The sequence below is a fragment of the Trachemys scripta genome, chromosome 3, assembly GCF_013100865.1.
Source record: "Trachemys scripta elegans isolate TJP31775 chromosome 3, CAS_Tse_1.0, whole genome shotgun sequence".
NCBI lineage: Eukaryota > Metazoa > Chordata > Testudines > Emydidae > Trachemys > Trachemys scripta.
In genome coordinates this window covers 61,145,740-61,160,147 of record NC_048300.1, presented here as the reverse complement: position 1 = coordinate 61,160,147, position 14,408 = coordinate 61,145,740, and the positions used below count along the sequence as shown (strand labels likewise).

The 14,408-nt window shown below is 50.2% G+C and overlaps 2 protein-coding genes across 3 annotated transcripts in view; one reads left to right on the top strand and one right to left on the bottom strand.

Moving 5' to 3' along the window:
* Positions 1-7,856, top strand: part of POLR1C (RNA polymerase I and III subunit C) — a 12,760-nt gene extending 4,904 nt beyond the window's left edge. The window contains exons 6-9 of the mRNA XM_034764877.1: positions 3,424-3,576; positions 4,065-4,214; positions 4,784-4,900; positions 6,058-7,856. Coding sequence (XP_034620768.1) covers positions 3,424-3,576; positions 4,065-4,214; positions 4,784-4,900; positions 6,058-6,176 — 539 coding nt within the window. The 3' untranslated portion in view covers positions 6,177-7,856. The remainder of the gene's footprint in view (positions 1-3,423; positions 3,577-4,064; positions 4,215-4,783; positions 4,901-6,057) is intronic.
* A 1,420-nt stretch (positions 7,857-9,276) lies between these two features.
* Positions 9,277-14,408, bottom strand: part of XPO5 (exportin 5) — a 36,551-nt gene continuing 31,419 nt past the window's right edge. For both annotated transcript variants that reach the window (XM_034764873.1, XM_034764874.1), the window contains 6 exons: positions 13,921-13,986; positions 13,202-13,284; positions 12,390-12,497; positions 12,041-12,178; positions 11,680-11,844; positions 9,277-11,066 (listed from right to left, as the gene is read on the bottom strand). In XM_034764873.1, the coding sequence (XP_034620764.1) occupies positions 10,923-11,066; positions 11,680-11,844; positions 12,041-12,178; positions 12,390-12,497; positions 13,202-13,284; positions 13,921-13,986 (704 nt within the window). In that variant the 3' untranslated portion in view covers positions 9,277-10,922. The remainder of the gene's footprint in view (positions 11,067-11,679; positions 11,845-12,040; positions 12,179-12,389; positions 12,498-13,201; positions 13,285-13,920; positions 13,987-14,408) is intronic.

Below are 14,408 nucleotides of genomic sequence, written 5' to 3'. Positions count from 1 at the left end.
CGCACGGTGGAGAGGGGATACGCTATCCAGTTTTCTTCTATCCCCCCCTCCCACCCCCCTTCCCCGTCCCTCTTCAGGGACCCTTCTCACGAGCAACTTCTTATACAGGAGGTTTCTACGCTCCTGGCCATGGGGGCCATAGAGGAGGTTCCGATAGAGCTAAGGGGCAGGGGATTTTATTCCCGTTACTTCCTGATCCCCAAGTCCAAAGGAGGTCTGCGGCCCATCTTGGACTTGCGCGGACTCAACAAATTCGTAGTAAAGTTGAAGTTCCGCATGGTCTCTTTGGGGGCCATTATCCCTTCCCTCGATCCTGGAGACTGGTTCGCCGCCCTCGACATGAAAGACGCATACTTTCACATCACAATTTACCCGCCTCACAGACGCTTCCTGCGATTCGTGGTAAACACGGTGCACTACCAATTTGCAGTCCTTCCCTTCGGCCTATCCTCGGCCCCAAGAGTGTTCACGAAATGTATGGCTGTCGTGGCAGCGTACCTTCGTCGACAAGGGATACAGGTGTTCCCGTACCTAGACGACTGGCTGGTACGCGGTCGCACCAAGGAGCAAGTTCAAGCTCACGTCCACATAATAGTGCACACATTCAACGAGTTGGGCATCCTACTCAACAAGGACAAATCCACTCTAGAACCTACCCAGAGAATAGAATTCATCGGCGCAGTTCTAGACTCCAGACGTGCACAAGCCATCCTGCCAGACAACCGCTTTGGCACCATCAAGAACCTCATTCAAGGGCTCAAGGCCTTCCCAACTACCACGGTGAGGTCGTGCCTTACCCTGCTGGGTCACATGGCTTCCTGCACGTACGTAACCAGGCATGCCAGACTTCGGCTTCGCCCACTTCAAACCTGGGTGTCATCAATATACCGTCCACATCGGGACAGCCTGAACATGGTGGTCACGGTCCCGAACTCGGTCCTGACCTCCCTCACCTGGTGGCTAGATCACAATGTGGTCTGCGAGGGGATGCCTTTTCACACCCCACAACCCTCTCTGCACCTGGTCACAGACGCTTCATCTCTGGGTTGGGGCGCCCATCTCAACGAACACCATACCCAGGGCCTGTGGACTGCACCCCAGTTAGCCCTGCACATCAATGTTCGGGAACTGATGGCGGTGCGCCTGGCGTGCCAGGCATTTCTCAATCTCCTACGTGGCCGTTGTGTGTTAGTTCTCATCGACAACACCACGGCCATGTTTTACATCAACAAGCAAGGAGGAGCACGTTCGTCAATTCTATGCCAAGAGGCCATTCGCCTGTGGGACTTCTGCATCGCCCACTCAATCCATCTCACGGCATCGTTCCTCCCTGGAGTCCAGAACACTCTAGCGGACCGACTCAGCAGGTCCTTCCAGACGCACGAGTGGTCTATCCGTCCGGACATCATACATTCCATCTTCCAGAAGTGGGGGTTTCCCCAGATAGACCTGTTTGCATCTCGAGACAACAGGAAGTGCCACGTGTTCTGCTCCCTACAAGGTCGAGCTCCGGGCTCCCTCTCGGATGCGTTTCTCCTTCCCTGGAAAGACCACCTGTTTTATGCCTTCCCTCCGTTTCCTCTGGTCCACAAGGTACTGCTCAAATTGCGCAGAGACCAGGCACAGGTAATTCTGATCGCTCCAGCGTGGCCGAGACAACATTGGTACACCACACTGTTGGAACTCTCGGTTCAGACACCGATCCCGCTTCCATTATGTCTGGATCTCATCTCTCAGGACCACGGCCGGCTGCGTCACCCCGACCTGCAATCACTCCACCTCACGGCGTGGCTGCTCCATGGTTCACCCAGGCAGAGCAGCAATGCTCGCACTCTGTCCAACAGATTCTGCTGAGCAGTAGGAAGCCCTCAACACGCACCACGTACCTGGCCAAGTGGAAGCGGTTCTCCTGTTGGTGCGAACAACGAGCCACGTCCCCGTTGCAGGCACCCATTCCTCTCATTTTGGAATATCTCCTCTCCCTAAAACAGCAGGGGTTGGCGATATCTTCAATTAGAGTTCACCTGGCCGCTATATCGGCCTTTCACCCAGGGGAACTCACGTCCTCGGTATTCTCTAACCCGATGGTCGTTAGATTCCTCAAGGGCTTAGACCGGATGTACCCACAACAACGTCAGCCCGTCCCGACGTGGGACCTCAACCTGGTTCTCTCCAAGCTCACAGGTCCTCCATTCGAGCCACTGGCCACCTGTTCACTTCTGTACCTATCCTGGAAGACAGCCTTCCTCGTAGCCATCACCTCAGCAAGGCGCGTTTCTGAACTCAGGGCGCTTACATCTGAGCCCCCTTATACAGTTTTTCATAAGGACAAAGTGCAGCTTCGTCCACATCCTGCCTTTCTCCCTAAGGTGGTTTCTCCTTTTCATATCAACCAGGATATATTCCTCCCGGTCTTTCATCCTAAACCACATGCCACTCGCCAGGATCAACGTTTACATTCCCTGGACGTACGCAGGGCCCTGGCCTTCTATATTGACCGCACAAAGCACTTTAGAAAGACGACGCAACTCTTCGTTGCAGTGGCCGACCGAATGAAAGGCTCACCGGTCTCCTCACAACGCCTATCCTCCTGGATTACGTCTTGCATCCGGACTTGCTATGACCTGGCAGGTGTCTCAGCACCGCACCTCACCGTTCACTCCACGAGGGCCCAAGCTTCCTCGACTGCTTTCCTGGCACATGTTCCGATACAGGACATTTGTAGAGCGGCGGTTTGGTCATCAGTCCACACGTTTACAGCTCACTATGCACTAGTGCAGCAGTCCAGGGACGATGCTGCATTCGGGTCAGCGGTTTTGCACACAGCAATGTCTCACTCCGACCCTACCACCTAAGTTGGGCTTGGGAGTCACCTAATGGAATGGATATGAGCAAGCACTCGAAGAAGAAAAGACGGTTACTCACCGTTGTAACTGTTGTTCTTCGAGATGTGTTGCTCATATCCATTCCAAACCCGCCCCCCGTCCCCACTGTCGGAGTAGCCGGCAAGAAGGAACTGAGGGGGCGCCGGGTCGGCTGGGGTATATATTCAGCGCCATGAAGGCGCCACTCTAGGGGGCTCCATAGCCGACCCGCCGGTGTTGCTAGGGTAGAAAATCTTCCGAGGATCGTGCACGCGGCGCGCGCACACCTAATGGAATGGATATGAGCAACACATCTCGAAGAACAACAGTTACAACGGTGAGTAACCGTCTTTTCTCTCTTCCCCTCCCCGTTCCCTCCCCCTGGCATGAAGAAAACTGATCCCTTCCCTCTATGAAACTTCCTTTTTTGCAAGGTCCAATCCTCATAGTTGTATTTTCCTTGTCCTGCTGGGATCAGCAACCTCTTGTATAAGTGTTGCCTCATCTCCCTTGGTGCTAAGACAGCTTGGTCTGATACCTGTGGTACATCTCTCCACAGTGTACAGCAAACACATCACGTGGGTGCCCCTGGGAAATCAAGCAGACGTGTTCTCAGATGCAAATTTGCGGCCTGTTCATGATGACATCCTTATTGCCCAGTTGCGGCCTGGCCAGGAAATTGATGTGCTCATGCACTGTGTCAAAGGCATAGGTGAGTCAAGGGTGCTCAGTGGGGCAGCGAGATGGAAAGCATCGGTCTTTCAGGTGGGGTATGGTGTGTGTAGTGGGCATGGGGTCATAGGAATTTTTCCCTGATCTGTGGGGTCTTGAGTGTGGCTTGGCTCAGTGTTAAATGGCAGGCATTAAGGAGCACTTCCGAGCTTAACATTGTCTAATGGGGATTAGTGGGCACTCTGAATGGAGGTGGGTGCTGCTTATCCTTACTTGAAGCCCAAGGCAGTCCTAGGGTGACCCCCACATCATCCAGCAACTAAAGTGGGCTTTCATCCTGGCTGCACAAAGCAGCAGTGCAGCGTCAGATTGGATTGTGATGTCTTGTTACCTCTTCACAATGGTACAGTCAGGGCCTGCGTGGGGTAAATTGGGCTGGGAAGAGCCATGGTAATGGCAGCCCTGGGGGATCTTACCCTCTCTGAGTTGCTGCAACATGCTCCTGACTTCTTATCTCTTTTCCCTCAGGTAAAGACCATGCCAAGTTTTCTCCAGTGGCCACAGCTAGTTACCGGCTGCTGCCTGACATCACTCTGCTGCAGCCCATTGAGGGGGAGGCAGCTGAGACGCTGAAGAAGTGCTTCTCCCCGGGAGTTATTGAGATTCAGAACATCAAAGGTACCTTCCACCTCCACCCCAGGGTCTCTGCATTTGCAGAGATGAGCCTGAGTACAGGCTAGAGCCAGGCATTGTACAAACAGAGCCTATTCCCCTAATGGCCCTCAATCCTGAATCTCTATTCTGGGTTTGGGCTCTACAAATGAATGGGTTTGTCATGTGTAAAAATGTGATGAGGTTGAGGCCTCCCTGTTCTCTCCCAGGGCAGGATATGCCTGTCCACTTAGCTCTTTTATTGGTCTTTATAGCTGCAGGTACTGCTCAGTTGTCCGTGAGGCTTTGTTGTCACTGTGGGCTGTGAGTTTGCCGTTCCCAGCAGTCTTGAGGCCTCAGGTGGACCTGCGCCTAATGTTGGACAGGATGCACATTATCTTTTTGAGTTGGAGCTGCCTTTTCGGGCTTATGCCTTGCTGAAGTTTGTGTTGGAAGTAAGGAAGGTTTTTGTGTAGGACTTCAGTGCCTTTTCCTGGTGGGGAGAATTGCATGTTTTGGGTGCAGTGCTGGCAGGAAGGAGATCGCTAGTCCACTAGTATGGAGAGGGGGTGTGTATTTGTCCGTATCTCCTGCAGGGAAGAAGGTGGCAAGAGTGGCCAATGCTCGGATGGACACGTTTAGCCGGGAGATCTTTCGTCATGATGATCTGAAAAACCTTGTGCACTTGGCACGAGTGCGAGATCACTACATCTGTAAGTAATCAGTCTCTTCTGCTGGATACTTCAGTCCATTCCTTAGCTTCTCACCCTGCAGAAACTTGTCATCACGCTATTCTAAGCCTCTTCATTGTCTGCAGAAGATCAACCCTTTCATACATTCATGTTACAGTGAGTGCCCCGTGGGGGCTTCACTTTGGGGCAGGAGGCATCCACATTTCCTTCTCCCTGTACTAAGCAAACCCTGCAGTGTCTGAACTGTTGCCCGCAATGGATTAACTTGTCACTGTATGCAGGCTACTGTCTGCTTGTAGTCACGGGTAGGCAGAGTGGCGGGGAGCATAGAATCATAGAAGTGGAATGGACCTTAAGAAGTGATCAAGTCCAGCCCTTTGCACTAAGGCAGGACTAAGGAAAGCTAGACCATCCCTGACAGTGTTTGTTCATCCTGTTCTTAATTTCCAATTATGAGGATTCCACGGCCTCCCTTGGAAGCTTATTCCAGAGCTTAACTACACTTATTAGGAAAAACTTTCTAACTATATCTAACCTAAATCTCTTGCTGCAAATTAAGCCCATTACTTCTTGTCCTACCTTCAGTGGATGTGGAGAACTGATCCTTGTTTTTTATAACAGCACTTAACATCTCTGAGGACTGTTGTCAGGTCCCCCCCTCAGTCTTCTTTTCTCAAGACTAAACAAGACCAGTTTTAACCTTTCCTCATGGGTCAATGTTTTCTGAACTTCTTATTTTTGTAGCTCTCCTCTAGACTCTCCATTTTGTCCACATCTTTCCTGAAGTGTGGTGCCTGAAATCGTACTCCGTACTCCAATCGAGGCGTCACCAAAGCCGAGTAGAGCGGGACAGTTACCTCCTCTCTTAGGCTATTCCTGTTAGTCTGGGGTGTATTATTAGCCCTGTTCACAAGCTGTGAGTTTGTGATCCACTTTAACCCCTCATTGTTTTTAGTGGTATTATCACCTATCCAGTTATTCCCCATTTTGTAGTTGTGCATTTGATTTTTTTTCTTCCTAAGGGTTATTCAAGCACTTATCTTGATTAAAGCCCCTCCCCCGGTGTCATCTGCAAATTTTGTAAATATACTCTCCACTCCATTATCCAAGTCACTAATGAACACAGAGGATTTGATGTTGGGTAGTAGCTGGGCTGACCCTTGTCTTTGTTTCCCCAGTCTCAGTGGAGTCTACAGGTGTCCTGCCTCCAGATGTGCTGGTGAGTGAAGCCATCAAAGTGCTGATAGGGAAATGTCGACGGTTCCTGGATGAGTTGGACTCCAACCACATGGAGTGAGCAGTTCAGAACACCATGTTTGAGAAGCAGAGACTGATTCTATAGGCCCGGGCTCTTTATCTACAGGGATTATTTCCAGCCCATAAGCCTATGTAAACAGGAGGGGTACCTTCTGTTACCAAGCAATGGGACCATCCATCACCTGTTCCCCATACAGTATGTAAGCAAGCAGGTGGCCACACTAGAAATAAAGGTGTGCTGTTAACAGTTTCAGAACTGATAGCACTTCCAGGAGCCTAGGAAAGTCTTATGGCTCTTGTTTTCTAATGGGTTTCACCAGCTGAAGAGGATGGCCAGTAAGGCACAGCAGGGGCTTGTACTGGCCCTGGGGCCTTACTGAAGGCCCTAGATCTTCTAAATGAAGCCCTGCTAAGGAGAAGAGCCAACTTCAAGCAAAGGCAGATTGTGTGGAATTGTTAATAAAGTAGAGGCTGTTTTAATTGTCAGACTTCATTACATAAATTTAGCCTAGGGGTGGCTTGATTTTCTAGGTAGGAAAGTGGAAAGAGGCACTACTCACTTCATTAACAATAAAAATGCTAGTGCTTCGAAAGCTGGGCTATAGTGGTGAGAGGCTAAAATACCACTTGCTTTTTTTCCCTCCAGGGTAAGCAATTGCTGTATTTGCTACAGTGGTTATTTGATCACTAAAGGGAAGAGATGCTAAGACTATCTCTATTAAGATGGGGTCTGCTGTGTGAAAGTTGAAGCAGTACTGCTTATACAGGAGCATATGCTCTAGGTCAAGCTGCTCAAAACATGAAAAATAAAAACTAAAGTGGATTTTCAACATTCTTAATCAGCTCCAGGCCTAGCTGTAGAAAGTTTTAGAAGAGGATACTAGCCTGTTCTTATGGAGTAGGCATGTGATCTGTATGACTGCAGATTTCATCATAACTAATGAAACTCATATGAGGGAAAGTATACTCAAGTAAGGATCACAGTGGACTGGGTGTGCGGCCCTGGTTCTGAGCTTGTTCACTATACACAAGCAGCTTGCTTCTTAATTGCAACTAAGTATTATTCTTTATTTATGGTCTTCAGTAGGTGACCAAAAATAAAGGAATATCAGTCTCCCACCATCAAAACTAAGGCTGTCCAATTTTTCCCATGTAGGGAAAAAAACTTTAGGTGGTTAAAATGAAATTTCAGAAGTCAGTAACTTACTGTTTCTAAAGTTATCACAGTAGGAGCTTAATACAGAGCATCTGATAACTGCTGGAGCTCTGTACTTCCATTTTTTAAAAAGGCTTTAGCCCTCTTCCTTGCAGAGATAGACTCCAAACTGTAACCCAGCTGTTTAGCAAAATAATTATCTGTGGAAAGAAGTTTTCTATCAATCAGGCCAGCAGTTTGCATACCAAAAGTGACCCTTTAGCTATTGAAGGGAACAAGGGTAGGAGAGATGGCTCCCCTCTCCCTGTGTTCTCCAGTCCCTGATTGAGAGTGTTAAAGTGAGGAAAATCCTAGGCAAAGTAGAAAAGCTGGAAGAAAGAGTGGGTTCATGTATGTAAATTAAGCATTTTACTAAACCTTGAAAGTTAGGGAGCATCTCACAAAACAAGACACTGACTCAAATAATCATCACACCCTTCATTCTGCCCCTCAGAGTAAATGAACTGACATCTAAACTGTATAATCCCACAGCTGCACTTGTTAATAAAACTAGTACAAAAGCCAGATGTTTGCAAGACTCATTCCTGCATCTGTTTTCATATCTCTAAGTTTGTGCATAACTAATCAGGCATGTTACATATCACAAACATATGGGAACAGCCCACTTCATATTTTCCAGTTTTAATGATTAACAGTCAATACAGGCTATAGTGTTTTTTTTTTTAATTATGCAGTTAAAGAGGAAATTCCTGTGTAACTAAGTAACACCAGTGGCAGATATCATTGTGCCCCCTCCCTATTCATGGTTTTATTTTCACTTCAACTTCAATAGATTTTTAAGGCGCAAAGGAACCACTGTGATCATATAAGCTGACCTCATGCAGGTCACAGGCTAGACCAGTGGTTTTCAAACCTTTTTCTTGGGGACCCAGTTGAAGAAAATTGTTGATACTTGTGACCCCACAGAGCTGGGGGATGAGGGGTTTGGGAGGGGCTCAGGGCTGGGTCAGAGGGTTGTGGGGTGGGGCTGGAAATGAGGGGTTCAGTGTGTGGGAGGGGGCTGAGGGTGTAGGGCCTCAGGGCTGGGGAACAGACTTGCTTCCGGTGGCTCCCAGTCAGCAGCGCAGCCAGGGTGCAGAGGCAGGCTTCCTGCCTGTTCTGGCACCACAGACTGCGCTGTGCATGAAGGGGGCAGCAGCAGGTCTGGCTCCTAGGTGGAGGCATGCAAGTGGCTCCCTGCAGCTCTTGCCCACAGGCACCCCCCCACACCCCAGCTCCCATTGGCTGGGAGTGCAGAGCTGGTGCTCAGGGTGGGGGCAGCACACAGAGCCCCATGGCCCTGCTGCTGGCCGCTTCTGGGGTACAGCACAGTGTTGGAGCAGGTAGGCACGAGCCTGCCTTAGCTGGGCAGCACCGCCAACGGGACTTTTAACATCCTGGTTGGCAGTGCTGACCAGAGCGACCCAAACTTTGAAAAACGCTGGACTAGACCACCTCACCCAATGGAAATTAGCTTCCCTAGCTCAGAATCAGGAGTCACTTCCAAAAGACAAATGAACCATCCCCAGCAATACTTTGTTTCATGATGGTGATACATTCTTGTACGTCACCGGAGGCAGAGTTAGGTTGGAGTGGTTACATGAATGAGAGGCAGTATTTTGTTTAGGTGCAACTTTAGTTTCTCTTTTCCTGGCTTTTTTAAATGCAGGAGTTGGTCTGGAAAGGTCATATATGCCTTCCCCTTAACTAGATACCTTAAATGTAGACTACAGTTCTTAAGCTTCTGAGTTGACCTTCACACAAATGTTGTATGGCTAATGATCCAAGTCAGCCCAGAGAGTACATTAACCTCAATGCTGTGAGTCAGACACTTTTGCCACTGGAGTAAAAATGGGTGTTGGGAGGAGAAATACATAGTATGGAAGCCTCATCATCAACTGGACAAGAGACCACCACAGAATAAAGGCAGACATGATACCTTGGGTATGAAACCGAAATACCTTTACTGACATTCAGAGGTTTAACAACCAATCCAGAGACAGCTTCGCATTTAATATTCCTACAAAAGAAGGCTCTAAAAACCATTAAAAAAAATCTTTGTTTCTAGCATGAAGTCACAATGTTAAAAATACCACAACACAATAAATACAACCAGCCCCTGCTGAGGCCAGGAGCCACTTCAGCTCAGGAGTAAGTAAAAAGATTATGAGGCAAAGAGTGGAAGGGACTGTGTAACAAGGGCAATAGGATGAGTGGGCTCAGGCCACAGGGATGGTCACACTGCGTTCCTGAGGCCTGCTGTTCTTTCCAGCCCCATTCTCCTAAGATTTCTGTTCTGCTCCTTGTCCAGGCCCCAGCCTAGTAAATACACTTCTCATTGGTTTCAGTTTTCTGTTCTTTTGCAGTACCCTGGATGGCAAACCATAAAAGCTCATTTTGGATAAAAACCTTCCCCCACCATACAATTTGCATTACGGAGCCCAACTCCTGCCACAACACTTGTTCCTCTAGTAACAGACTAAACCACCCTCACTGCCACTAGAACAGGGCACAGAAGGGTTCAAATCTCAGTCCACATTTCCTTATTCTGCTAAAATAGTAGATCAGGAATTTAACCCCCATCTTCCTGAACCCTGGCTACAGGAGGTTAAGATTTCAGGAAGAACGGTGATGTGGGACAATGCATATCCCTAAAGCAGAATGCAGGCCCACTGTCATCCCCACGCAACACTGAGGGCTGATCCCCTTCAGGGTTTACAGGCTCTTGGCAGACTGGTCCAGATTTTCCATACTCTGCACCTGTCATTTTCCAGTCCACAGGGAATGCTGCGTGACATTCCTGCCCCAGTCCTGAGGGGCTTTTGACAGAAACTGGCATAAGGCTAGGCCAACTTTCCATTTGGTTCCTTGTGGAGTAAGTTCTACTGAGCACACATACGACGACGTCTGTCTCCTTCCAGAGAGGAACAGTGTTTTAAAAAATCAGACTGAGAACACTGACTCCAGGAGATTCTAGGGCACTGTAACACTCCCAAGCATGCAGCCTCCAGCCTGGAAAGCAATCACAGCTGAGAAAACTAGGGCTGCTTTCAAGTAGTCCGAGAGGGAAAGAGATTCACCAGAAAACAAGCCCTCTGCTGTCGTCACACTGGAGATGATGCCAGATGGGGACAGCCAGTGGTGGGCACAACAGGAGTGTGATGCATCCCAGGTGAAGCCTGGCTCTCTCCCTTCAGAGTGAGGCTGAGGAGTGCCATCTTCACTGGGATACCATTCTGCCTCTCCCATTAAACCTAACTCCTGAGGGACTAGCCCAGAAGCAGGTGGGGTTCAAGTGACCCAAGGCTGCAAAATGACGAGGCTCTACCTAGTGGAGTCTATGTGCTCAGCTCTCATCTTGCACACAAGCTGAAGCCTAAAGCTGCAAATCCAATGGGAAAAATCAGGGAAAGCTGGATCAAGTCCGAACTCAGGGCACATCCCCGCACAGGAAAGGTATGAGGATGAGACCAGTGGGGGCTCTGTTTAGGCAAATGCTCATGGAGGAGTGAGAAGAGGACTCTAATGTGGTTGCTACAAGAGGAGACAGAAAATATGAAGTGGGGGTGAGGGTGGCTGACGTGCCCCAGCTCAGGGCTCAAAGAGCGCAGTGAGGCCTTCTCCATCCTCGTTGTTCTCCAGTACGTCTGTCTCCAGCGACGGCTTCACCTTTTTGAAGAGAGATGGGAGGTTCCGGATGTGAACCTCTTTGCGGAACTGTTCTCCCAGAGGCTTCTGCAGGGGACAGAGGGACAGGCCTAGGTTAGTCACTGCACCTGCAGACTCACTCCTCCAAAGGACCCCAGAGTCACCTAAGTGTGTCGCAGTCATTACCCAGCTCAGGTACCATGCTTTGCTCCAACCCCTCGGTTCATGTCCCCAAGCTTTTCTGTGTCCAGGAGAGTAGCCTGGCATCTGCAGTACATGCCAATGCAGGTGACACTGCCACAATGGGGTCCTGACTGTGACCACATAGTCAATAGGAGCCCAATGCTTCTTACCCCAATGGTACTGTCCTGGCTAAAGCTCTGTACCCACCCGTGGGTCCTGCCCAGTGGTGCTTACACCTTCTCTGCAGGAGCCCTGTACGCAGAATGCCAGCAGCCCTTCAGCTAGGAGAGCTCCCACAAGGTGCCCAGAGTGCTCAGTTCCACCTCACCCAGGCCAAGGCTGAAGAGAGCCAGAGCAGCACGAACACTATGGATGTGCTGCAGCCATATTCCAGAAGCACCAGAGAGCTGGACAAGGGAAAGGGGCTGAGGGGAGACGCAGACTGGGTAGGGCCGGGATTCAGGAGCCCGGTCCACAGGGAGGAAACAGGTTTCCTCTGGGCTCTGCGGTCGCCTACCCCGATGCAGCCAGCAATGAGGCGTTTGAAATTGTCCTTCCGGCGCTTGTCTGCCACTTTCAGCAGAGTTGGGTTTAGAAGCTTGGAGTCAAACTGCTCCAATGATTCCTTCTGGATTTCTGGGATCTGTTCCATCACTGCCTTCAGCTCAGCATAGCGGGGGCGCTACAGGGAGAAGGGAAGAAGCCAATCAATAGAAGTTCTACCACAGAAGCCTCCACCTTCACCTGATGGCATAGAGGAAGGGGGCTGCTACCTCCTCCACCCCTTCCCCACTTCGGCTTGGGACTAGTTCATTCATTACTATCTAGCAAACCTGGCACCATAAAGATTCCCTCCTTTTTTCCCCACAGCTCTTTACCAAAGCCTCATAGATCTGGAAAGCCAGGTGGACGAGAGCTGCCATGCAGCCATCATGCTGTCCGTGTGTCTGCAACCCTTTCAGCACGCCGGTGAAGAACCAGGTCACTGCGTCAGGGAGCAGATTCCCTGTGAGCACCTAGGGGAGAGACAACAGCAGCATGGAACCAAGATACTAACACAAGCCAGGCCTGCTCCAGACAGTCCAGTCAGAGGAAACACCTAGCTCCCATCCAGACCAAAGTCGGAGTCTGTCCATGAAGGTTAGGGGGTCAGAAGGGAAGGAGCCATCAGTACCCAGAGCCTCCATTTCTGCCCCCTCCATCAATGGTCCCCTGTAGGGAAAGTACCTGTTTGAGCAATGGCCAGCAAAGCTGCGTGGTGGTTCTTTGGCAGGACAGGGTGTCCTTCCAGGAGAGGGATCTGTAGGCCGTGATCAGAAGAGCAGTGCAGACATCCTGGAAAGGGGAAGGCAGAGGAAAGAATGAGTCAGTGGAAGCACTTCCCAGCTTGGCTGAAGGGTTTGTTCCTGACAGGGGTGCATTCACAGGAATCCAGGTGGGATATCTTCCTAATAGAGGCACCCTACTTAATGCTCCGACAAAAAGCAAGATGCATGCTGAAGTCCCTGATTATCCCCAAAGGCAGCACTGCATTCCACTCTGAGCATGAGTGAGGGTCAGCATTTACCTGGTCAGCCTGCAGGTGCCACAGAGTCTGGGTCTGCTCCTATTTGCCAGTGCCTCAGAGCAGAGAATTCCCAGCACCCCCACCTCTGCTCTGACCTGAGCAAAAACTGATAATTTGGGCAGATGTTACAGAAAAATCAGCTACTGCAAGTAGTTCTTCTTGAAAGGCAGGGCCCAGGAAAGGAGGCAGGGCCAGGCAGGCAACACTACAGGAAAGAACTTACTCCCATACATCAACTCAGATTGAAATGCACTAGAAGCCTGTTATACTGAATCCTTATTCCCACCTCCCCCTTTAGCACTTTCCAGGATGATTGGTGAGGCCCTTAAAACAGACTTTCCCTCTGCTACAGGGGGCTTTTGTTTCTGGGGATACACAGATTAGACAGCTGCACTGGGAGCACGTACAGACTACAGTAAAGTACAAGGAGTACAGAAAGCGGGAGAGGCCACCAGCATCTCCACTCTCTTACCTCCTGCTTCATCAAACACTTGCCCAGCTCAGTTAGCTCTGCACTGGAAGGTGGGGTCACGTCTGTGGACATCATCTCATCATCTACAAGCAGAGAAAAAGCAGCCGCGTGAACACCATCTTCCCTTGGGAAGGGCTACACCAGCAAGGCTCACTCTAGTTCTAGAGTTTGACGACACTCTGGAGTCGACACCTCAGCCCACCAGAGAAACACCTCCAAGCTAGCTTGTGTGGGTGAGAGCATCCCCCTAGCTACAGCTCACCCAGCTAGGATGGAGGCCATGCAGATAGCCTCTCTCACCAGACACCCCAGCTCAGTTCATTGGGGTCAACTTCCACTGACCCATTCATGCCAACAAGGACTGGAGAACACCAGTTGGAGCTGGTGACTTGCTTCATATGCTGGGGTGGAAAAGGCATCTTGTATCCTAGAGGCAAGATCCAGGTGAGAGGGGACTGGGAGGAGGAAGCCTCAGCATCACCGGACAAAGAATCACAGACAGTTCCCCAGCGCTTGGGTTCCTGCAGAGTTACCTGCAAAGTCAGCATGGGAAGCTCTGACTGGGCTCCTGAACCCTAGAGAGGAGTCCACCGGGGGCGGAGCTGGAGACCCTGATCAGACACTGCGCAGAGCCTCAAATGAGAGCCAGCCTAAAGGTGGGAAGGGTCTGTCTGTATGCCCAGCAGTGGTGAGCGGATACAGCAGGGCAACTTACTCACCGTCTCCATCTGCAACAGCAGAGCTGTTATGCTCAGCGGCGCCTTTCTTTGATACACAGCAAACAGCTGCAAAGACAAGAACAGGTCAGGAGGGCGGGGGAGACATCAGCACAGAGCCTACACGGATCGTCCTACTCATTCTCATGGGGCCCTGCTGCTTTGTTCTCTCCCAGCACTCCCCAAACTTTGTCCCCTGCGCAATGGCTGAGGAATGCCAAATGCAACATTAAAGCCAGGAAGTGAGGCCAAAGACTGGGCTAAGGGGCAGAAAGTTCAAGTGTCTTGGTCACAGCATCTTCTACCTCAAACCCGCTGCAGTACCAGACTGGAGAGGGGGATTGTGACACTGCACCCCACATTCTTCATAGTGATATTACTGTGATAGGATCATGACATAGTTATGATGTATTTTATGCAAGATCAGTCACGTGAGATGTCATTGGGAAGGTTATGATTTACTGAATAGGAGTAGCCTATTTGTATGCATG